Here is a 26,183-nt window from a genome sequence, read left to right as displayed (position 1 = left end):
TTGATAGTACATGTATATTGAACAAAGGCAAATATGTAAAACTATGTTTTTTGAAAATAATATATATATATATATATTAATTACTTGTTCACCAAGGATCCCATTGGAAAAACGCTGTCGGGGTTTCATGGCTCATTCTAGGGTATTGGCAAGCTCGTTGTCAGAAAATACACAAAATGAGTTCTACAAAGTTCAATAATGGTTTAAGAGCAAATTAGAAGCTTGTCACATGTACAAGGTACGTTGAATGTGAGTATATTTGTAATTACAGTCGTAAAATGTAAACAAATTAGTATTCTGACTTCCATACAAAATACTATATCACTTATACTTGTACGTATTGCCAAAAATCTACATAAGCAAAATGTGGTTCAGGTAATTGGCCAATGAAGATGTTTTGGAACATCACATACAGAACACCAAACATTTAAAGCTTTTGAGAAATATAAATAAAAAAGTGTAACTGGAGACGATGGGCCTATAAAGACAATCTGTAATACAATGACAATGTTAATTGCATAATTATACTGCTGTATCTAAAGATCTTCTAAAAGCCAAATTGTAATGTTTCACTTTTGATATCAAATATTTTAATCAATGAATGTTTGATTATGTAAATTGTATCTGAACATATGTAATTAATGTATAAAAATAAATAAATAGGAATCAATTAATCAAGTTCCGTTTAAATTATCCCCGTACTGCCTCTTTCCGATCAGCTAACAGTTTTTTCTATAATAACTGACAAATAAAATTTCTCTTACAATTCTGCAAATATTATCATTTCAGCTAATAAATGCAAAAACTTTTAAAAATTTTACCTGAATTATTATTATGAATCGAGGACAAATCATTATTGACCCATTTTCTTGTTTTTCAAAATTTTACAACCACTTTTGTTTTCAATCAGTTAACAAAATATAAACTGTACCACATAAAAATTGTCATACAATGTTAAAATATAACCAGTTATGTATTTTGAAGAAATTTTGACAAACTCAACTTCAGATAAATGGTAATAAACAATTTTAACCTATTTATAATGCCATTTTTCAATCTTGATATCTATTTGCAGTAGTAAAGCTGTCACAATTGGGGATATGGATGTACATCTCAATGTGCATAACAGAAAAAGCCTGTTCTTGTGAAATATTTAGGATCTTAGGGTCTATATGACCCCATTCTAGTGACAGCTTTCTGAAAAGTTATCAGAGAGAATGTTTTTCCTTTGTTAAGTGACTGTTACTTTACTGACGTATTACCTTCCAATTAAGAATTGTATGGTAAAATATGTACATATTAAAATTATAGCTTTTGAAGTGCAGTATACATTATGACTTAATGATATTGAAACAGTTGTCCAACTAAATATCTATTTCTGCAGACTGACAAAAAACTGAGTCTGTAAATCAATTATTTTTAGAAAATTATTGTGATTTGTAACTGGGTAAATAAAGGATTAGTGGAAAACACACATTTTACATATTTTGAACTAAAATACTGTTCTTTTCTTTTTTAACACCATAATTGACATTGCTGCTGATAAATGTAGTCAAGGTAAATACAAGATGTGCTAACAGTTTGGTTACATGACAAATCAGGTCAAAAATAAAGAATTTCTAGGGATGATTGAAAAGTGGTTGTGATTGAAAACTGGCAGTATGTGGATAAATGTTAGTCACATACAGAACACCAAACATTTAAAGCTTTTGAGAAATCTGTAATACGTATGTTCATGAAGAAAAAATAGACTTTATGAAGATTAATAAATATTTTACTGTTTCAAAACAAAGCCAAAACACATTCTTCACAACAAGATAACTTGATGATTGTGCAATAAAAAACAAAAGGAACATTACAACGATCCAATTTCCTGCAAAAAGAAAAAAACATGATACTCGTGTTTTCTATTTTTAGAATTTCTTTTCATCATCTCATGGGAAATTCGTGAATCTTAATTCATTTGAAATGTATTCCGCAACAGTTACATTAGTCACGTGATTATTGAAACTATTTCTAAAACAATGTCAATGCCTGAATGAATGTGTATCATCAGTATACTCGTTATGAATTATTTGAATAGTTACCCTTTTAATTATTATAATTATTTGATTTATAGCAAACCATTTCCGGAGCGTGAACAAATAGAAATGGAAATATGATTCCGAGCAACGAGTTTAAAAAGTAGTTCTAACCACTTGCATTTTTAGCAACACGGTCAATAAAACGATGAAAACGATAAACTTATTGAGAGCTACAGTCTCTACAAATAACCAAGAATTTAATTAATATAAAAATAATTAGTTAAACGGGGTTTTAAAAATAAGCCTTTTTTTAATTTTCACGAAGAAATCTTGTCCTGTGTCATTGAACGAGGAAACGCTTGCTATGCATGATGTTCTTATTTTCTTTAAAAAAAAGCTTGTGTTCACCTTTTGTTGTAGACAGGACTGATTTTAAAGAAATATGAATGCTAGAGGCATTTTATAGTACAAGTAATATCTTGAGTGTTTTAACCTAATATGGGTATGCTGAAGACGATGAGGGTGGATACCAAGAAAATAAAATTGACTCTGACCTTCAAAAGGTCAATTCAAAATGGCAGCTGAAAAATACTAAAATAGGTCATTTAAACTATGATACAATATGATGCAATTAATAATTCTTGTTAAAATCAAATGATTATTCAATATGATCAGATTTTAATGAGATTGGCCACCAAATATAGCGATTAGCCTTATGGCTCAATTAACAGTATATACAGTACTGTTTTACTAGCGCGTTAAGTTATAATACTAAGATTGAAAAAAATCACATTTTATGTTTTGTTTTGTTTACTTGACTTATATTTAACAATAAACTTAGTTTATAAATATTACCAAAGAATAGATATTTCGTAATAACAAATTAATATTTCGTTATTACGAATTAAGATTTTATATTTTGTTAAAACGAAATAATATTTCTAATTGGGAATTATTATCTCGTAAAAACGAATTCAACTTAGGGAGGAAATGTGGAAAATGTCACTTCAGGTGTTCCGTAATTTTCAACATTATTTGTAGCTATGATTTTTTTAAGTTGTTCATTTTGTTTTCATATATTTTGCACTTATTATGGTATTCATGGTTTAAAATGAATATTTAAATTTTTTTTGAAATGTCAAAAAATGTCATTCCAATGCCATAAACACAACACAAACCGAGACAAAAAATGTTTTAAAAATATTCTGCGTTTCCCCCCCCCCCCCCCCCCAAAAAAAAAACAAAAAAAAAACAGATCTTAAAAAAGACAACAGTAGGGAGCGAACCATAGAACTCTCATACATCAGTCAATCACTTAACCGGCTGTGCTACTACGAAGTAACGATGACGTTTACATTTTTAGCAGATATGACTTTCACTAATATAAGTTTTATAGTTTTTTTATTTTATGCTTTTCAGTGGATTACTGATTTATCCGTGAAAATTATATTTGATAATTTCACAGCGAAAATTATAAAAATATAATTTCACACTTTTCAATGACAAAACTACTTTCTTAAGATTTTCCCCTTGTGGTACCTCACTTTTATTTTTGCTGACAATTCTGACAATGTCAGGCTGTTTAGAGAAAAGCAAAGCTGAAATTGATAAATAACTTAAATGTCAAAAGTAATAAAAAGAAGAAAACTTACTTCTATTCATCAGGTAATATCGTCTCTTAATTTTTGTTTGTTTCATTTTTACAGTCTGAAAAATACATTCGTTCCACATGCAAAACTGCTCTTGATGACATTTGGGCATATTTAAGTTTACCATCTTGTTTAAAAATAATTGACTATTGAAATTTAAAGCTAAAGTTAAAAAAAACAATAACAGCACCATATTTTCATCGAGTCAGAAAATGTCTGAAACCGGGAGATTGCTACGTGTGTTTGCTATACCATGGCAGCTCTCGAAAATTTTGGAATTCAGTCACGGTTTTGAGAAAATTCTACAAGAAGATTATCACATCATTCCAGGTACCCTCCAATAAATTTCCAGGATATCTTAAAGTAACAGCAAAGTTATCTATACAAATATTACTTGTAAAAAATGGAGTAATATTTTCTTTGACCATATATAAAAGTCACGTGGGTTGGCTACATAGTAGAGGTGTTAAAATATAATTGTAATACACCTTTTGTTAGCCATTGAAATAGTATTTTATGTATAAAGGATTTTCAAAAATGGTTATTATTCAGAGCGGGCGCTATGGTGCAGTGGTAACACTGTCTGCCTACAAATCAAGGGGTCGTGAGTTCGATCCCCCGCTACTCCACTGAACGAATAAATGACTACAAGACTGACAAAACCAGGACATAGACACAGAATGACGGCAACGATAGAAACAAGAGAAGACCTTAACGGAACAGGAAACAAGTACCGAAAGTACAAGACCGAAGACGACGACCGATAACAGAAGGAAGAACGGAGACAAGAACTGACAACAAGCGAACAGAGACGAGGACTGCTAACAGAAGAACAAAGACTAGACCGATAACAGAAGAACTAACAACAAGCGAACATAGACGTCGAACGATAACAAAAGAACTGACAACAAGCGATTGGAGACAGGGGCCGATAACAGAAGAACTGCCAACAAGCGAACAGTAACGAGGTCCGATAGCAGAATAACAGGACAGGGACCGATAACAGAAGAACTGACAACAAGCGAGCAGAGAAGTCGACCGATAACAGAAAAACAGAGACAGGGACCGATAACAGAAGAACTGACAACAGGACAACGGAGACGAGGATTGTTAACAGAAAAATAGAGACGAGGACCGATAACAGAAGAACATAAACGAGCACCGATAACAGAATAACATAGACGAGAACTGATGACAAAAGAATGTAGACGGGGTTCGATAACAGTGACGGGAAACGATGACAAAAGAATTGACAACACGAAAACGGAGACCAAGACTGATTACAGAAGAAAATAGACGAGAACCGAAGACAAAAGAACGAAGACAAGAACCGATAACAGGACAGGGACTGATAACAGAAAAACTGACAACAAGACAACTGAGACGAGGATTGATAACAGAATAAGATAGACGAGGACTGATGACAGAAGAATGAAGACGCGGATCGATAACAGAGACGGGAACCGATGACAGAAGAATTGACAACAAGAAAACGGAGACCAGGACTTATTACAGAAGAATAGAGACGAGAACGGATGACAGAAGAACGGAGAAGAACGAAGACGAGAACCTATAACAGAAGAACAGAGACGAGAACCGAACATCTAACAACAAAAGAACTGAGACCAGGACCGATTACAGAAGAACGAAGATCACGACCAATATCAGAAGAACCGACAACAAGAGAACTGCGACGAGGACCAATAACAGAAGAACTGACAACAAGTCAACTGCGATGAGGACCAATAATAGAAGAACGAAAGTCACGACCAATAACAGAAGAACTGACAGCAGAGAAATGCAACGCGAACCGATAACAGAAAAACGAAAACCAAAACCCAACAGTACTCATAGAAAGGTGCCTTTAATTAATATTTTGCATGCACACGTTTTAACCCCCTCACACATACGCACGCTGGGTAAATATAAGTTGCCACTCTATATGCTTGCATAGAGTGCCAGATAAAATACATGAAAGCTCTTTATCTAGCAGATAGGGCAGGAAAGAGTGTAGTGTTCGCTGCGTAAATGCCTTAAAGTTTTCACTTTTATATTATTACTGCTATATTACTATTATATTGGCCTATAGAAAAATGTCTGCCATCTTGGATTTTTCGGCCATATTGGATTGTTTGGGGGTTTTTTAATTCTGTTTTGGTGTCTTATTTGTTTTAACCTAAACATGCTTTGTGACAAATTTCAGGCTTTTCCTTTCCTTAAAAGTTTTATTTGATCTATCATCCATTTATGATAAAGAAATTTGGCGGCCATTTTAGTGGTCATTTTAAATGGCCATTTCAATGGTCAAGATCAAGTTTTTCAATTTGGTATCCACCTTTATCGGATTCAGCATACCTGAAATAGATAAAAAAAAAAAAAAAACACTTGTACTACAAAATGCCTCTAGCATCTTATAGGGAGCCAAATTCTCAAAATCAGTCCTGAATATTACACATTCTTACATAACGATGGGAAGCAATAAATTTGAAAACAGGACCATGTGCAGAGTACAATGTTCAGTACAAAGCCTTTACACTCTTGTAAAATCTCAGGTACATTTTGTAATTACTGATGTCCAAAATAGTCGAATTTTTTATTTCCGTGACTTAGTATTAAATATGGTGGCTGATTTCGGACACGATTTTTGCGTCTTGTTGTTGCTAGTGATAACACAACAAAGGGCTAAAACGGCGCGTTGTCGGATGATATTCGTCTTGTCGTCCTGTCGACAACGCAACGCGCAGTGTACCAAATCAGCCACCATAATTAAAGGCATTCGATTGAGGTTCAAATATATAATTGAAATTCTTACATACAACAACTTGAGCACTGAAAACTGAAAAATTGCTAGAGAATAGAGATAGTAAAGAAATATACTCCAAATTAAATTAAAAATGAATGGTTTGTGCGATTCTTAGTCCGATTTGAGTTTAAAACGTTTACATAGTTTCATTTTGTTGGGTCATGCAAATGATTATTCTGGAAAACAGGTGTGAGCGAATGATATAAAATTTTGCGCACACGTTATTGGTCCAGATAGTCATTGAGTGGTGTATTAATCTTGAAAGATAATTTGAACTCCAGTGGGTAGTGGGTTCTCTTCCCGCCAAAGACTTTGTGAGGAAGCTATCCAGATAGTTCACTTTCGCTCAGCGTTCGTCTGAAATCATGCTTTTTAAATTTAAGTGAAATGGCATTAATTCTGAACTAAACTGTATTATCATTCCTTGCCTTAATTGGGATTTGATTGTGAAAATTATGAAATTGATAAAAAATATGATGATATCAATAATGTCGCTAATTTGGTTTGCTAAAAGATCACTATACTATATAACGTCCTTGCGTTGTTCATTCACAGTTGGAGGTTGTATAGAATTTCATCATGTCAAACATATCAAATGTATCGAGATTAAATTTAGACTTTAGTCGAGAAGGAAATTCTGGGAGCGGTATTAGGAATACTATTTATTTGAATTATTATAATAGTTTTGTCTGTTTGTATAGACATCCCACTACCTATTTATTTCAAGTTTAATGACATCTTGGGGATATACTTCAGTCATTAAAACCGAGATGTCACTTCCCCCATACATACAAAAATAACAAAACAAATCTCAGATTGCAAGACACTCCCTAATACTTACAAAAGTACAAATTGTCAGCATTTCCATGAACATGTTCTTTACGAAATAAAAGAACACCGATCAAAATGTTCTAAATTTATGTTTGTTTAGAATGACTTTAAAAAAAAAAAAGAAAATAAAATTACAAATTTAATTTATGCTTATTATTGAGGAAATTTAAAGTTTCGCACTTTTCCGGACATTGTAAAAAACCCCGATAGATGTTTTTTTTCTGGGGCTTTCTAGGAGAAGCAAAGGGCAAATGACTTACGGCGGTCAATGCAACCAAAAAATGTCAGTAATTAAGAAAAATAGAAATGGAATGCCCGAAATTTTTGTTCATGAAAAGGGCCTGTTTTTTCAAACCGTTTTCTCTATGCTAGGCTAAAAACACCTGCACACTTTGCTCTCGTCCTGCCACCCCCCTCGACTTTAGTTATGATATCGGCTGGTGGTCCGCAAGTACAAGTTCTGGTCTTTGCTAATTCTTTGCCGTCCCGAGTTCGTCCAATCTACTGCTGATGTCCTGTGTCTTTTCTACGACATACACGTACCGAGTCGAATACATTTTTATCATTTATTTTCTTGTCAGTTTATAGTTTATGTTGTGTATATGTTGGCTTGTCAAACAACCCGTGTATACAGAATTGTTCGACTGTATAAAGTGGTGATAGATCCCTTCTACAAAAACAGAATCTATAATTCAACACTTTTTGTCATCTCTTTGAAAAACAATACTACTACAGCATTTAAATATTTAAGTACGTTATGAGTAACCACTTGAATAGATTAGTCAAATTTGCGTATTTATCACTGGTTAAAGTTTAACACAGATATTAATTCGTAATAAACGAATCTACCCTTTAAATTATCAGATAACAAAAGTGAGGATAATTTAACGGTGATACAGTGGTGAAGTTGTATATGTTCTATTTCGTTAATATATGATCACATGAATGTGTGTTAATTGAACCTGAACGTCTAAATTGAGGGACGAATACCATACCTCTAAAAGAACTGGTTAAAACTGGAATTACTATTACAAGGTAGGTATACTTGTCATATTAAACCAATTATGCTTTGTTTGAAAATTGATAATGATCATAATATATTTTTGAGATATTTACTATTGAGATATTTACTATTGAGATATTTATCGTTTAAGTATAAGTTCGTATAACTATTACCTTCTTTATTTTGTAAAGTTACCCTATCCGTAACATTGAAATGATACATTTATAGGTATATTTACTATATATAGAGCATGAAATTACGTTGTCGCAAAAGATATCATATTATAGTTTATATTTCGGAAAAATGTGGTTCTAATAATAAAGCTATTTCTAACTACATGATATAACATTTAAGAGAAAATAAGGGATTCCATACTGCTAACTGCAACAGTTAATCAATCTTATACTTGCGTCGGGTCACCGTGAATGTAATTTGGTAATTCCCAGCTGCACATGAAGACGTCTGAGAAGAAAAAAAACTTAATTGAAAAATTGTCATGTCCCTTGTGAGAATGGAAAACAAGTAACATTTTTAGGGGACATAATTAAATATCTATGATACGCTATTTTTCAATTGAATATACCATATTAACATTGAGGAAAAAATTGATCGAATATGTCATTACGATACACAAATTCTTCATGATACACAAATTCTTCACATTTTTCTTGTCAGTAAAGACTGTTACAATGGTTTGATTGTTGCAATAATTAGAATACAATAAGATCTACAACATGTAATTAAAATAAAACTTTTGATAAAAAGGCGTAAATGGTCTGATCCATTCTTATGAAATTCATTGTCTTAAAAAAAATTTATACTTCAGTGTACAGAGTTTTAAAATTATTGCTATTAAGAAAATGTGTATGTAAAGTGGGGGTGTAAAATAACTTAAACTTCAAAATTAACTAAACACAGATCTTTAATGTAGATCTCTAAATTTAACTACACCCGATAAACAACAAGAAAGACGACCATTCAGATAATATGTGTCCAGTATTTAAGCTCGTCACGGTTATTCCCCTTTCTATGTTAATCTTTTGATATAAAATGATATAAGTGCTTGAACAGATGGATTTATTTTTAAGTGATTTCATATGCAAGTTTGATACACTAAAAAATGCAAAATAAAATCAATTATTATCAAAATTTAGGTACGGTGCACAAAAATTATAGGCATCTGTACCGAATTTGTGGACTGAATCAAATTTATTCTGAATGTGTTACTTGAGAAATAGATGAAAAGGTGCATTTTTTATGAATGAACATAAACATTTTTGTGGAAAAAGAAGAAAATAGTAAATAAATATTTAAGATAATAATCTTCCTTACAAAGACACAGTTTAATAAATCCTAAGTTGCTGTCAAAAGAGCAAGACATGGACCGGATACACTCCACAATAACTGCAAGAGGAGAAGGCAAATGTAAACTGTCTATATCCAATATATATTTATATCATAAGTCCAACAAAACCTGTAATTTATAACAAAGCCCGACATAACATGTACATTTGATGACAGCTCACAATATAATCACAAATAAACATTATACTCAATCTTTACAAACTTCCGATATATGTTGTTATTATGTAAAATGATTTAAGAATATTCGACCAATGTATCAACAATTATTGTAAATACATGTTCATATTATGAGACAAAATTTATCTATTTTTTATTATCGTTTCGAGTCCTGTTTATGGCTGTATACAATGATTTTAACGGAAGACGAGTTGAAATAACTGAAATACATTAAACAACAAGTACAAATGTTGCTGCAATGCAGCAATTGAGAAGCTCCGCGCAAAAAATGCGCTCATTACAAAAACCTTCCCAAATTTTTCCCCCATCATTTTTAAAATTCAGTTAAGGAATTAAAATTTTTTTTCCCGGAATGTTTTTTTCCCCTTTTTTTGGGGAAATTTAAAAATTATTTATCCCAATTTGTAAAATAACTCCATCTTTAAAAAAGGGGGGAAAATTTAATAAAAAAAATCTTTGGCTGTTTCCCTACGGGAAGGGAAAGAAATTCCATTAATACAAACAAAATTACAAATTTTTAAATTATGTACATACGGTACGGGTTTTTTTTCCCATAACAAAAAATGAAAAATATCAAATCTTTTTAATTTGAAACCCAAATATAAAATAGTTTTAAAAAAGGAAACAAATTTAAAATAATATATAATATTAAAATATATGTTTTCATGTAAAATTTAAAAGGGTTTTTTTTTCAATACTAAAAAGTGAACACACTCGGAATAAAAAAATGGGATAAAATTTTCCAAAAACCAAATTGGGATTTTTTTTTTTATTTTTTGGGTTTTTTTAACCCAATTTACTTTACGGATTAAGGGCGATGCACCCCGGGTAATTTTTTCGGTAGTTTTGGGTAAGTTCCGGGTTTAAACCCCTTACAAAGGGAATTTTTTTTAATTTGGGTACTCTAAAATAATAGAATCACTTTTATAGGGGGAAGGGGGTAAACCCAGGGACAAATCAAAGTTTTCACACTTTTTAATTTCGGGGGACCCGTTGGTCCATTTTTTTTTTTTTCTTATTAATATTTTAAAAACATTTTTAAAAACTATATTAGATTTTATTTTGTTCTTTTTGTTTTTTATGTTTTTTTAATTTTTTTTCTAACTTTTTTAAAAAAACATTTTTTTAAAATTTAAAAACGGTTTTAAAATCAAAAAATTTGGTTTTTTTAAATCCCTAAAACCCCTTTCAAATTTTTTCAAAAAGGGTAAACTGAAAAAAAAAGAAGAGATTTAAAAAATGGCAAAGAAAGGAATCGAACCACAGACCCTTCTTCAGACCTATCAGGCTTTTCCTTTTAACCGCCCTTGCTAGGGAAAAAAAAAAACCCTTACTTTAATTGGGGGATTTTTAAAACCATACAAAACTTACATTAATTCTCGTAAATACACGGCCCAAAACCCGGGAAGGGGGGCCGAATTTTTAAATGATCCATATGGTTTTCTTTAAAATTGACGGGTTCAATAAAACCAAATTTATATACACGCTTTAAGGGGATAAGTTTTTACATAAAATTTAAATAGGAAGACGCCCTTAAATTTAAGGTATATGGGGAAAATTTCATTATACCATATTCGTGCGAGACAAAGAAAAAAAAAGCAAATTTGACTTTGGGTAAAAAAAAAAAAAACTTTTTAAATTAATTTTTAGGGGGTCAAAAATATTTTTATGTTTAATTGTTTTAAAAACCCAAATTCAAAAAAAACATTACACTCATTTTCAAACGGGCAAATAAAATTTTCTGTTTTGGGGATACATCAACCCATGTTTAAGTATTCCGTTTTGGGGGTCAGTCATTTTTTTTAACAAAAGCTGTCCAAAGAAAAGTGGGGCCCAAATTTCCAATAAAACAAACCCTCTTTTTGAAAAAATGATAAACCTTTTGGGAAAATAAAGTTCCGGGTTTTAAAATTTTAAAGGGAAAAATTTGAACAAAAATAAAAATATAAAATAAGAACATTCCCTTTTAATGTGCTACTTTTCTGAAGACCAAAAACTCTTTTGGTTAAAGGGTTTTATGAAACTTTTTCAGTATTGAAAAACCCTTTTTAAAAGTTTTTTTAAATGCCAAAAAAACTATTTTTTGCAGGAAAAATAAAAAAATTTTTAAAAACCCTTAACTCCAAAAAATCAATCCACCTTTCTAACACAGGGCCCCATTTTATTGTAAAAAATAGCAAAAAACAACACTTTTATAGCCGAACTCAAAAAAATAAAACACAATAAACCCTTTAAAAAATCTAACCAAAAAAGGGTTAACTTTTGGGAAGTTTCTTTGTCAGTAACAAAAAGGAAAAGATTTTTTAAAGGTTATTTCCCTTTTTTCCCATCAGGGGGCCATTTTTTTAAAAGGGTCAGATAAACTTTTTTTCCTAAATTATTTTTTAAAAAGTTTTTTTTTTATTTTCTGCAAAAATTTCCAAAATTTGTTTTTGCCCCCCCCCCAAAAAAAAGACAAACTGTTTTTTGCCATTCACGAAATGTGCAAAAAATTTTGAAACAGTTTTTTTTTGGGTTTTCAAAAGAAAGCCCTTTTAAAGGTTAAAATTCTTATTTTTATCATTTTTTTTTAAAATAGTTTTAAAACATAAAATTTTGGAAAGTGTATTTCCCAAATAGCTCATCTTTTAAAAAATGTGATTTTGTTGATAAAAATTTTTGCCACTCTCCTCTGAAAATTTGGTAAAAAAAATTTTTGGGCTATAGACAAAAAAAATTTTTAAAAAATTCCATTTTTTTTTCGCAAGGAATAAAAATTTTCATTTTTTTCTTTTGCCGATTACCCCCCCAAATTCAACATTCAAAACAGTATCACAAGGGGTATTTTCTTAAAAATTAAAAATTTTAAAACCAAATTTATACAAATTTAATTTTTTAAAAAAACCCAATAATAAACATTTATTTTTAAACTTTTAATTTTCCATAAAATAATTTTAAAGTTTAATTTATCAAAAAAAATTTTTAAAATTTTTCCCTTTAAATCTTCTTTTTTATTGAAAATTCATAATTTTTAATTTATATACTTGTTTTATGCTTTGTTTTTAAAATTTTGTTTTTTCAAAATGTAAAAAAAATTAAAAATTTGCATGTCTATTTAAAAAAGGAAAAAAACAAATTTTTTTTAACATTTTTTAGCTATTTTAATTTCGAATTTTGTAACACTGTTTTTCCGGTTTTTTCATTTTAAATTTATGCATTTGCGAATCATGGGAGGGGGAAAAAACAATATAAAAATCAAAGGGTTCCTTTAATTGGGATTTTTTTACTTTAATTAAAGTTTTATTCCCAAAACCCGGGGCCCTTTAAAAAAAAATATAAACAAAAATATTTCCGCCCGGGGCGGGGGAAGCAATTAATTTAAAAAATATATCGTTAAAATCAAAGTATAAGCAAAGGGTTTTACAAAACATTCTTTGGGTTTTGGCGGGTTTTTCCCAAAAGTTTTTTTTTTACAAGGGTCCATTTTTTAAAAAAATTTAAATAAAATTTTTAAAATCAAAACAAACCGACTTAAACTAAAAAACTTTTTGAAATGGGGGTCTTTTTTTAAAATTAACCCAAGTCAAAAAAACGTTTATTAATTTTTAAGTTAACTTTTTTTTTTTTTTTTTTTGATGAAAACTTACATTTGATTTTTAAATCGAAAATTTTTTAAAAAAGAAATTAAGTAAAAAATCTGAAAAAGGGCCCCTTCAATTCTAGGGAAAAGTAAATAAAAATGATTAAATTTTTATAAAACATGTTACAGATTTTATGTACAAAGTTGAAACGAACTGTCAAACTTGTTTACACTGTTATTATGTCGGTACTCGTTATTTTATTTTATTTCGTAAAATGTACTTATTTCTAAATAGTATCCTCTCATTATTTAGTATGATTTATTTTATTTACTGTGATATTGGTTTATTTCTATTTCATACAGATACACCGTCTGATTAGTCCAGCCTGTTGTCTGTCCCACACATCTTTTAGTAGATAATCTATCTGAATTTCTGTACGTTCATTGTCCAATGTTGACATTTTTATTATGTTTATTCATATACATGGCCATTGTATTTTCCTATATTCTTATTTCAGGCAATTATACAGTATTACAATTTTGTTGAATGACCGGCCTACTTGCTTGGATACATATGATATGTCTTTATGAAAATTAATGCATTGTAATATAGAAGTGTCCACATTTTTCTTATCTGCCATTGACATGTTTTACTAAGTAAGTCGCATATTCTTTAACCTACAAGCTAATTTACTTACTTGCTTACCTCCTTACTTACACACCTTACACAATCAATCTAATTACCTTAGTGCAAGTAAGCAAGACTCCAAGAGCTCTTTATCTTCTTACCATGTTTTCTTACTTAGTTGTTTTCTATCTCTTTTTTCAGATATTGTAGAAACATCATTCGGTAGTCGGTAACATTCAATTATACTCATATCTTTAGAGGATTACCTGCAATACGATTTCAATTTTTTTTAATTAAAAACCAGAATATGTAAGCAGACTTTTACAAGACAGGCAAACGTAAAATAAGAAAGGATGGACGACCAGGTGCCGATAATTCAGGTAAATATTACACATGCAAAGTGGTGAGTTTTTTAAGTTGTCTACACTAGCAGGACTGTTTATTAACATTTCCCATGTTTCAACATTTAGCATTTCAATATATTGTAATTATGCACAGTTCATCTTGGCTCAAATAGCTTTTGGTCAAAACATAAGCCTTAGTTTTTAAGACATAAGCTATTTCTAAATCACGACATATAAGTTTTCAGTCTTTATTTAAACTTATCAAGTACGCATGAGTATATAGTGTATAGTGTTAACTTCTGCTAAATGATAAATGCGCGGGATTTTAGAAATGTCAATTTCTGTTAGTAATTGCATTTTATTTAAATGCCGTAATGATTTCAATGACAGAGACTGATATTAAATGAGATTATAATCTATGAAAGGTAGTATACACCAGAACATGCATCCTGATACTCTCCATTTATGGCTTATTTCACTTTTCCTTTTTGGATCATGTGAACTTTTGACAAATACATAATGTTAGATGACAATTTCATCATATTTTTTCAAAATGCATTACGTACTCCTACCGAATTATTTGTTGATAATTAAATGTGGGCAAATAACATTGTAAATACGTTGATATGCTCAATAAAATATGGAATTGAACTGATTGAGCTTGAAAAGCAAAGCCTCTCCTGGATTTTATCTTATAATCAAGGGTGATTGGAAAATAAGGACACACTACCAGGTCCGATGAACTAAAATTTGAATTGACTTGACCACCATATTTATAGCTATATTTTTTTTTAAAAGTTTATCAAGATTTTTGTTATATTACCAGCAGCAGATGGCTGAAGAGCGACAAGGTGGACTCGGTATTATAACATGTGCAGTATTTATTGTCGGTGAGATTGCCGGATCAGGGGTTCTTGCTCTTCCAGCCGCTGTAGAAGGAGCTGGTAAATCTTTGTTCTTTTCAATAAGATGATATAGAAGTTTAGTGCTAAACGATTGTATTTTTTTATATGTATGTCGGGTACCATCCATTCAAATTATCACAAATTCTTTAAAATTAAAAAGTCCTAAAGTTCTTTTTTCAAATAATATAATCTATTCATATACTGTTATCTAGATCTTTTCACATTATATATCTAAATTATATTCTTTTTAGGCGGTTTTAATTTTTTTTCAAATTGTTTTACTAAAAGGTATAATTGTTATTCTTCCTCAGAAATGATTTTATTATTATTTCACTGAAGCTTTTCATTTTTGATGTGTTTTTATAGTTTCCAAACAATTCCTCATTGGCCAATAAAAGGAATCATATTTTGCTTCTGTTGTCTTCTGGAAATAAGTACAATTATGGGGATTTAGTAATTTGTATGGAAGTCCTTTGTTTACATTTTGCTACTATAACACAAATAATTTCATTTCAAATGCTACTAACATCCTCTCGTTATTCATATGTTAAAAAAGTCAAACTTAACATAATTATGTATAAATGTTTTGCCTGCAGGATGGAGTGGACTTATTATAATGGTATTATGCTGCCTTATATCTGCCTATACTGGTAATATACTGGGAAAAGCTTGGATGATAGTTAGAAAACGAAATATAGAATACCAGATAGGGCATGTTCGATACCCATATCCTGCCATTGGCCAGGAGGCTTTTGGTAGATTTGGCAGGTAACCTATATAAAATTTACACGTTGTTTAATATGACTACCACATTTTTCTAGAATATATGAAATTTATCAAATTTTGAAAGCGATGTTTGTATACATATCAAGAAATATTTATTGTTCAAATTATCCAAAATGTCATCCGTGAATAAATATAATTCTGTTCAACCGGCTCTCTTTATCAAATATACGAGCATGTTAGTACACAGAATAAATTCAGACAGATTTCAAATAATAGGTTTGGGTATTTTGCTTCTAGATGGCAAATGACGGGTCTCCACATGGACACATCAATATTAATCCAACCAAAATACAAGAATAAAAAACTTGATAGTGGATTATTTAAAAACAGTATCTGATAATTTCAGGAATCTTGTGTCAATATCTATTAACTTCACATTGTTTGGTGTCGGAGTCGTATTTTTACTCCTTGCTTCCATCAATATAGCTAATCTCCTCGAGCCATATTGGCCTGACGTTAGCTTCTGTTACATCGGAGCTATAGTTGCTGGTTGTCTGATACCTGTATCATGGTTAGGAACACCTGCAGATTTCTGGTAAGTATTGTATTTGGTTGGTTGGTATAACGGGGTCTAGAATCGTTAATTTCTATTGCATAATTGTTGAGAGATTCCTCGTTGCAAATTTTCATATTTAATTTCTAGACGTAGAAAAACTCAAAGACTATAGAACTACATCAACATGAAGTTTTATTAAATGATAGAGCTATTATGCTATAATTTCACACATAAAAAAGTATTTTGAGATACAAATACAACTGACTACATATACCGCCATATGTAATATGACGTCAGTAACATAAATATAACAGATTTTATCAAACTCTCTCTGTAACAAAATTATATGAATAACGTCTGATAAAAAACAGTGTTTTGTATGATATATTTGTATATGTCACAATTAATGAGTTAAATGCTTTACTAAAATTATAAACAAGAAGAGGGAAATGTTTTATACTACATTTTCCAGGTTTGTAGCTGTGGGCGCAACATGTGCCACTGCTATCGCATGCTGTATTTTACTTGGTAATGTCATATATGACGGAGAAAAGAAGGTTGGTGCTTTAATTCATAACGAAATAGACTTTACGTCCTTTTCCGTGGCATTTGGAACAATTTGTTTTGGTTTTGGTGGACATCCGGCATTTCCAACTTTCCAGGCAGATATGAAGAAGCAAGAAAACTTTGGATGGGCAGTTTTGGTCGGATATTTGAGTAGGTTTATATGCTGCCTCGATTTTTGGGATCAATAGCTTTAGTTTAAATGTTCTCATTTAAGAGTCCATGTGAATATGAATTTTATGCTAGTACATGTATTACGATAACACTAAACACTCGTGCCCTTGTGTGCATTTTTCACATGAAAGATTATTAAGTCCCTAGCGGGATTGTAACTCAAAAGGATGATGAGCAGTGATTTCGGCCTAGCCTGTGGTCATTTTTCAAAAATATAATCTTTACTTAATGCATTTCTCATTCAATTGCATGACTACTGTAAAAGTGTTTTGTTGAATGTCAATGATCTGATCACCATTATTATTCGCATATTTATACCGGTACATCGTATTGTTTTCTTGTTTGTGCATTACAAGTTTAACCGTTTCTTATTTCAGTTGTTTTGGCAATGTATTTTCCTGTCTCAGCAGCCGGATATTTCGTATATGGAGGTCAAATAACTGACAACATTTTAGATGTCGTGTCTAGAGGACCTGCACATACAGTCGTGTCTATTCTAATTATAGCTCATCTTATGCTTGGTTTTATTATTGTAATCAATCCATTTTGTCAAGAAATAGAACACCTTTTAAAAATTCCAACACGCAAGTATACTCAATTCTATGCTAAAACAATCGCAATTTGTAAATTGGAATATGACTAAAACTCAAGTTTGTCTGGATTCATTTTAGCGATTTTATATTTGGATGATTCTTATTCTAAGTCCGAAATGTTATTCGCAAAATCTTGTCCTTAGTGTCTATTATTCGTTATTTCAAGATACATTTACGTAAACTTTGGTTTTTGGGACGGAAATACACAGCAGCATAAAGACATAAATACCCTTTTTCAGCATAATTCTATGTTTGACACTTTTGACGTTTTCAGCAATACAATAATGTCTAAACAGAACAAAATATAAATTTAACTTTCTATTTAGAACTAGACTAAAATATTTACATTGCTTGTAAATCACATGTAAAGGCTGATAATTCTTCTTTGTTTCAGATTTTTCAATAAAAAGGGTCATGTCAAGAACAACTATAGTTATCGTGGTGTTATTTGTTGCCGAGTCTGTTCCACATTTTGGTAGTATTTTGTCGCTTGTTGGCGGGTCTACAACAACATTACTTGCATACATATGTCCTCCATTATTCTATCTGAAGTTATGCAGACAAAAACCGAGCACAACTGATAACTGGGAACCAGAGTAAACTACATTTCTATTCTTTCTCTTGTTATAATTCAAATAAAACGATTGTGGCGATAGTTACAATCAAATCGTTTCATCCATAACATCCATACTCTATTCGTATAGTTATGTGCAAGTTGTAAGTAAGACTTGTGTTGTAGTATTATATGTTCCCCATCAGTCTGTGCGTGCCATTCCTCATAACATATCTCCAATAACAGACTGCCTCATGTCTTTCATTTTTGTTAATTTTTGATGATTTAAGTATTGTTAAGTACGGTGTTATGATATTATTATCATTATCACAATATGATGACACTTACCCCGCTTAATAACTTAAATGGACTTGTCCTTCATTCAGTCTGGAAATATAAACTTTCATCGTTTAAGGGACATTTTCAAAATATGTACTAACGGAATAGCTAACAGTGTTTACCATGATCCGTAGCCTTTTATTGGCATGAACTGGTTACCATGTATATGGGTCGCCAGCGGACTTAGGGTAGGAAAATATTCCAAAGAAAACAAATAGAACACAATTGTTTATTATACAACTAGTATACAATTTTGGTAAGAACAGACAGTTGAACAGTACTGACCCAGAAAACAAATTAAAAATAAACTATCAATCTTTAATGTCATTTAGAATAAATGATGTTATTTCTGAACCGCTCTAAACAAAGCTAATATTTTTTATTTCAGACCGGAAGTACCGTTACATACAAAAGTAATCAACTATGAAATTATTGCTGTTGGTTTTATAGCGGGTGTGGCATCTACCTACTCGGCGTTGAAGTCCCTTATCACTGACCATTTTACAGTACCATGTTATATTAATCCAATAGAAGCTGGAAAATAGTAGTATCTTTTCTAAGAAAAATGTGAATAAAATTTTAATTCAGTAAGGTTTATGTAAAACTAACGATTTTACAGTTTCTTACTGTCTTTTTGTGATTTCTAAAGATTGACTCTAGTGAAACAATAACACTTAAGTGAGAGAGTTTACGAGTTTGATATATACACTATACAAATACATACTCGTAGACAATACACTGATGAATCCGTAATGAAGTATTATTAAAATTTCAGTCAAATACTTTACTGGAGGTCATATCTTAACAATTAAATAATACTTAACCACGTGCATTATTGAAAGTAACACAAACTTCTTTGACTACAATGTTTACTTTAAAGTTGTCTTATTCATCTTAAAAGTTATTTATTTTCATACAAGACATGATTTTTGGCTTTTTCTTAATTCGTTGTCAACCTTTGCAAGTGTTATTTCTTTAAAACATATAGTGTTGAATTATAAATCTTTGTATCCCCCATGTTGCGAGATGACCTGCATCGACATTCACTTCCGACCATTGAGCACCGCCTCCCTCTTCCAGACGAAAAACAGCGTCTACGTCGTCTCCCGTTAATAACTTCGAACGTGTCTAAGCAGGCACGACCAACTTGTGTACATAATTGTCCGTCCGTATGCGGAATGCTTTCTAACACCAGAAATGCCACAAACATGATCAGTAAACACCGACTCGTAAAGTTTATCATTTTTGCTTCAGGGTTATGATTTTATCAGAGATTCGCGTAGAACTGGGTTGGTATTTTTGTAGAAATAGTCCTGAAAATAAATCTTTTGTTTAATAATAATAATAGTAAATTAATAATTATCATCACTGTCACAGAATCAGTGTATGATGTCATGTAAGTAAAAGATTCATTTATATACATTACATTCATATTGTTTAAATCACTGATCAATTTGTGTCTTTATGTATAATATAATCACATGTATTATGTAATTTTATCCCAGAAAGTTATTAGTAAATCATTGTGTTAAAATTATTGCTACATTTCTACCGTAAATATCTATATCAAATAGAAGTTGAAAATAAATAAAGTTAAACTTTGATAAATCCTTAATTTATCGGATTGTTACAAATGTAGTCGTACTGTCCTCATAATTTTATTTAAAAAATAGGAGTTTGTCCCATTATTTGTTTTACTAGTACCCTTTTTAGAACTACATGCATATTAAAGTCAAAGGTAATTTGAAATAAGAGATTTTCAGGGGAAAGGTGGTTGCTGTTTTTTTTTGTTTTTGTTTTTTTCTTTTTTTGGGGGGGGGGGGTTCAAAATCACTTGACCAGACTTTTCGTCGAGAAAAACTTCAATTCGCAAAATAAGCGAAACAGCATTTCTCGAAAAATTCTAATTTAACAGTTTTTTCAGTCTATACTCAGTCATTGGACACGATTATTTGTGAATTATTTGTGGACAGTATTTAAAAATTGAAAAGCAAACGATTATCTACTACAGGATACAATAAGTGCTCTAGAAAACGTGCAGTCAAACATAGCACGTTAAATTGTCTTAACGGAGCCTACAATTATGAAAATACATATCACTGATCGCTTCGAGAAATTCTAAAGAAAGCTTTACTTCTATGTATTTATTTACGTTCTTCTCAACACAACTTTTGAAATTATAACATTGAAATATAAAAAATCACGTGGTACTCCAGGATAAAAAAATAATTTCTAACTTTATTGATAGACTACTGTAATGGTTGTGATAAGATGATTATCACCAAGGAACGGGTTCAATCTATTAAGGTTGTCAAATAAGTTACATATCTTCGGAACCGTAAGTTCACAAAAATGAATAAGGAAACGGTATTTCCTGCGGAGTAATGAAAGTGTATAAAATAAATGATATTACTGCCCGCACATATGATTAAAAAATAACTTACGTTTTCTTATCGCCCTTTGCCCCTCTCTGTGGATATTCACGAACTTCCAGTAAATGATAACTGTTGGTTAATATAATTCGAGCAGAAGCACGTTATATATAGCATAATATATAATAACTTACAGCTAAAGTAGTACATGGTAAGTAGTATAGGAAATCCTTTTCCTACTTAATCCTATTTTATCTTGAAATAAACAACATTGTTTATCATAAACACCAAGTCCTGGATTACAAGTGCAATTGCACGAACACAATGGGATTCACTATATATCAAAATATCATGTCAAAATATTAGTAAATATGTAACTATCAAGATTAACATCAACAATTAAGGAACTGGAGAAAACGGGATTATATTTTGGTTGAGTACATAACTAGACGAGTTTATTGCGCTTTATATCCCGTAAAGTACAACACAATATTTGTTAAGTTACCTGTGTGGTTTATGCAGAATTTATTTTAGTTCGTTGTGTAGGAAGCTATAAGCTTATAGACACACTTTCATATCACTGTCCCTATAATAAACAAGAACTGAGCAATGAGTGTAACGTATGTTGGCTGATTTGTGCCATTCGTGTTTTCGCCCCGCGACTCCGCCAAGCGAAAAGTCGAAAATTAACAAATTAAAGTTTAATAAAAAAACTTCGCCGCGCGCCCCCGCTAATAAGCGTGTTTTCGTCCCGCGACCCCGCCAAGCGAAAAGTCGATAATTAACATATTAAATGGCGGGGTCGCGCAGCCGAAAACTCGCTAATTAGCGAGGGCGCGGGGAGAAGTTTAATATATAAAACTTATCCCCGCGGGAGCGCGGAGCGAGATATAAGAAATAAAACGGCGGGGTTGCGGGACGAAAACACGATAATTGGGGGGGGGCGAAGTTAAATAAATAAAACTTCACCGCGCGCCCTCGCAAATTAGCGTGTTTTTGTCCCGCGACCCCGCCAAGCGAAAAGTCGATAATTCACGTGTTAAAATGGCGGAGGCGCGCAGCGAAAACACGCTTATTAGCGGGGGCGCTAATTAGCGTGTTTTCGCTTCGCGCCCCCCGCCGTTTTATTTCTTAAATCTGGCTCCGCGGCCCCGCGGGGCGAAGTTTTATTTATTTAACTTCGCCCCGCGCCCTCGCTAATAAGCGTGTTTTCGCTGCGCGCCCCCGCCATTTTAACTTGTTAATTTTCAACTTTTTGCTTGGCGGGGTCGCGGGGCGAAAACACGAATGGCACAAATTAGCCACCATAGTAACGTGTCTTTCTCAAGGAAACAACTACTTGCCTCCCAAGAGGGTTTCAACCCATGCGACAGATATCCTACTACTGTATCATAGTTTGGGGACCTGTCTGTTGAAAATGTGTCAGAGTTAAATCGTATACATATACATGCACAGTGCGTTAACTGGAGTGCAGGTATTAGTTACCCGCACTCCAGAGCATGCTCATTGATTGGTTCATTTTCTCTGGGGTTTCATATTGTGACAAAAGGGAACGGGTTTTTGTGTTTGACTATGATAAAAAAAAGAAAGAACATCAAAACACTCGGCAATCTGATTTATACTCGGGGGCTATGCCCCCTCGTACAAATCAGATAGCCTCGTGTTTCGATGCTCTTTCTATTACGTATTTATATCCAAATCGTGTTTCTATTCTTGGACAAGTTGATGTTAAATTATATCAACTAATGTAAATACCCTTGCTCAAGTGTCACATTGTTAGACTAAGCTGTATTCTTTAAAGCTGCGGTCCCACTTACTCCCGGCAGAGCCCAGGACCATCCCGGTAAGTTACCGGGATGATCCGGGGTGAAATTATTGTTGCGGTCACACTTACCCCGGCAACACTACGGTAATTCCCAACTAACCACCCAGAATGCGCCCCGGATCATCCAGGCAGAGCCCAGGTGAAGCTACGGTTCATGCCGGTGCTTCCCCGGTCGTTTCCGGATGACGCCGGAAGAGCCCCGGTTGACCCAGGCAGAGCCTCGGTCGATCCAGGCAGAGCCCCCGCAGAGCACAGTACGATTAAGGCAGAGCCCCGGTAGACCCCTGGTGGATTTAAAACACGCGAACATCCGTAACTCCGGCAACGTCAGGGATGATCCGGGAACATCCGGCATTCGACCCCGGATGGAATAAAATATTTAATATTACCGGGGTGGTTTGGGATGATCCGGGAAGTATAGCTTTGCCGGCTTCATCCTTAGCTTTGTCGGTAACGACTGGGGTTACACAAGGGAAGCACTGTAGCTCTGCCGGCACAGATCCGGGAATGATCCGGGGTATGATATAGCCGGTAGAGCTACGGTAGAGCCCGGTGAATGCTGACAGAGCCCCGGAGGATGCCGGCAAAGTTCTGGAGGATGACGATGAAGCTACGGTTGATCCCGGTAGAGCCCTGGCAGAGCCCGGTTCATTTCAAAAGAATCACGACAATTTGCGATGATTGCACTTGTTTGTATTCCCTTCCCATTTCCCTTCTATTCAGTCTTGCATAGGGACTTTTTAGATAATCATCATGAGAACAATAAATATTATATTAAATAAAAATTATGTATCAATGTAATCATTTTCGCGCGTTTTCAAGCCACCGGGGTTCTACCGGGACTCTGCCTGGATCGTCCTGGTCTCTGCGGGGCTCTGCCTGGATCGACTTGGGCTCTGTCTGGGTCAACCGGGGCTCTTCCGGCATCATCCGGGTTAGTGTGACCGCAACAATAAATTCACCCCGGATCGTCCCGGAATATCCCGGTAACTTACCGGGATGGTCCTGGGCTCTGCCGGGAGTTAGTGAGCAGCTTTAATTATTCCTCCCACTGACAAAAACGACTGATACAAAGTTATAAAGCCTTTATTCATTAACACATTCAAGTGAATCAATTAATAAATTGTGAGCACTTAAAAAAGACAGCAATTTCGAGGATATACACTTATATTTTGAACTAAAATAAAAAAGCTTAAGAAAATTACGATGACGGTGGTGTCACACATCCGACAAGGATGTATTACTTAATGTGCTGAACTTGCACCTCATACTCTGTTGTAAAAGTACAAAATGAAATTAAGTGGGTAATTATTTTATCATATACCTAGCTAGGAATATTCTGATCAACTAAAAGTATTTATATACATCCAGGACATGTACTTGATATTCGATACCTGGAGGCGTGGCGTCACTAAGACTCATTTATGTCATATTCAGTAATACACCTACTCTGTGGTGGGTGTGGGGAAACTACTCATTCTGTTTGTTCATATATTGCAGATATCATCGGTAATAAAAAACATCATACAATATACTTATTGTTTTTTCCGGCCGAAGGCCGGTCTGTTTTCAGTTTGACTTCCTGTTAAATTTACAAGGAAGAACTGAATTTATGTAAAAAAAATAATCATTAGTCATTTTAATGTAACAATATGAAATCTCGGAATCTGATTGGCCAATTAAGAAAATGACATAAAGGATTTTTTTTCTGACATGGAATACGCGTCAAAAATTTAATTTATCTAAAGGAGTCTGGAAACGAACTATTTACCTCCATAAGTTCTTTTACTAACAAGTTAAATTTCAGATACTTAAAGATCCTGTATATACATACGTATACACACAGAAACAATATCAATCATAAAATATACAGGATCTTTAAGTTCTGTTTTACCATGCCATCATAAGTTCTATATTGCCATATATCCTGCATTTTATTTTACACTGTCGAGTTCTAAATTTTGTCAAACATAAACGAAACCATCAAGTACGTCCACTTTCCCGTTTACTCGTATGAATCAAAAAAGCGAAAAGCACACAGTCAAGAAAACGAAATAATCTGGTATTATTAGTTATATATAAGCTTATAATTTTCATGTTTTCATGCCAAACTAGCTCATTACATCAACAGGCAATGGCGCTTACACAATGAAAATCCTTATCAAATTTCATATGTATAACACCAAAAGTTAGAAACGATTTAAATAGTGTATAGATCAATTATATATCAAAGTATCTTACTAACCTTCAAACACAAAAGAAATACTCACAAATAGTAGTAGCACACCAAATAGTTCCGTTTTACAAATGACTGACTCTTATAATGAATCTATACTGAGCAAAGTCTTTATCTTTTTTTCTTCTTCATTATCTACTTGAAGAGGCTCCAAGAGGTCTGCAAACCTTTATATTCCTGCAGACAAGAGGTTATAGTAGATTGAAATCAATTACCATAATTTGTCGCAATAAAATACCAGATACTTCAAACTCCTCACAGTGATAACCTCCCTTGGCATATTTTACTGATCCGTTGTAGAGAATTACAATAAGTAAAATTGAAATGATTGGTATACTTAAAATGAATTCAAGACAAAGACAGAGGTAAAACAAATATCTTCGTTGCGCCGAAAATATGTCCATGTAAATATTGGTGCGAATTGCAAAATGTTCGAATGATTTTGAGGACGAATTGTTCTGTTATCTGTAAGATAACAAATTATGTCTGTTATATCAAATAATAGTTATGAATAAAATGTTAAATATAATCAATTCTTAGTTACGCATTGTTTTCTAAAAGATTAAACTACTTGATTCATATTTGTCTCACGGGTCTGTTTGAGCTTTACGATTGAGAGTAGGCGTGGTTAAGGCCTTGTAACTTGCAATTTAATGATTCGTCCTAATGTTGCAGGTAAGTGATATTGATCATAGTTGTCCTGGTTCCCTTCCCTCCGTCAACGAAGACTAAATGCTAGCATAAAAAGTAAGCATCATATTAAATTTAGTGACAATTTAAAGCGGAGACGTACTTCGACAGAGGCAGAGCAAATGAGGTGAGTGACACTGCCTCAGTCGTTACCTCTCTCAACTGTTAAGTTCTAGAACGATCAACTATAGACTGGCTCATTAGCACGTTATTTATTAGGTAAATAGAATTAGATAATGATAAAAAGAATATGATATTCAAACATGG

The 26,183-nt window shown here is 32.6% G+C and overlaps 1 protein-coding gene and 1 long non-coding RNA gene across 5 annotated transcripts; one reads left to right on the top strand and one right to left on the bottom strand.

The window, feature by feature from the left end:
- The first annotated feature begins 8,177 nt into the window (after nt 1-8,177).
- Nucleotides 8,178-19,580, top strand: LOC132713072 (uncharacterized). 4 transcript variants are annotated; one of them, XM_060695561.1, is made up of 9 exons: nt 8,178-8,342; nt 14,344-14,419; nt 15,213-15,327; nt 15,885-16,056; nt 16,421-16,609; nt 17,043-17,287; nt 17,686-17,892; nt 18,296-18,497; nt 19,182-19,580. In XM_060695561.1, the coding sequence occupies exons 2-9, from the start codon at nt 14,393-14,395 to the stop codon at nt 19,336-19,338; spliced, it is 1,314 nt and encodes a 437-aa protein (XP_060551544.1). In that variant the 5' UTR covers nt 8,178-8,342; nt 14,344-14,392; the 3' UTR covers nt 19,339-19,580. The 4 variants fall into 4 exon arrangements, with proteins under 4 accessions (XP_060551544.1, XP_060551527.1, XP_060551520.1 ...); XM_060695544.1 differs by having other exon boundaries at nt 15,210-15,327; XM_060695537.1 differs by having other exon boundaries at nt 14,241-14,419; nt 15,210-15,327.
- Nucleotides 19,581-19,727: 147 nt separating this feature from the next.
- On the bottom strand, nt 19,728-21,907 carry LOC132713099 (uncharacterized). The gene is made up of 2 exons (XR_009623403.1): nt 21,238-21,907; nt 19,728-20,106 (listed from the first exon to the last, which is right to left on the bottom strand). It is a non-coding gene; the product is annotated as an uncharacterized LOC132713099 (long non-coding RNA).
- Between the last annotated feature and the right edge of the window lie 4,276 nt (nt 21,908-26,183).

This window comes from Ruditapes philippinarum, unplaced genomic scaffold (genome assembly GCF_026571515.1).
Source record: "Ruditapes philippinarum isolate M1 unplaced genomic scaffold, ASM2657151v2 ctg1367_1_1_1_1, whole genome shotgun sequence".
NCBI classification, from domain to species: Eukaryota; Metazoa; Mollusca; class Bivalvia; order Venerida; family Veneridae; genus Ruditapes; species Ruditapes philippinarum.
This window is presented reverse-complemented; position numbering and strand designations above follow the sequence as displayed.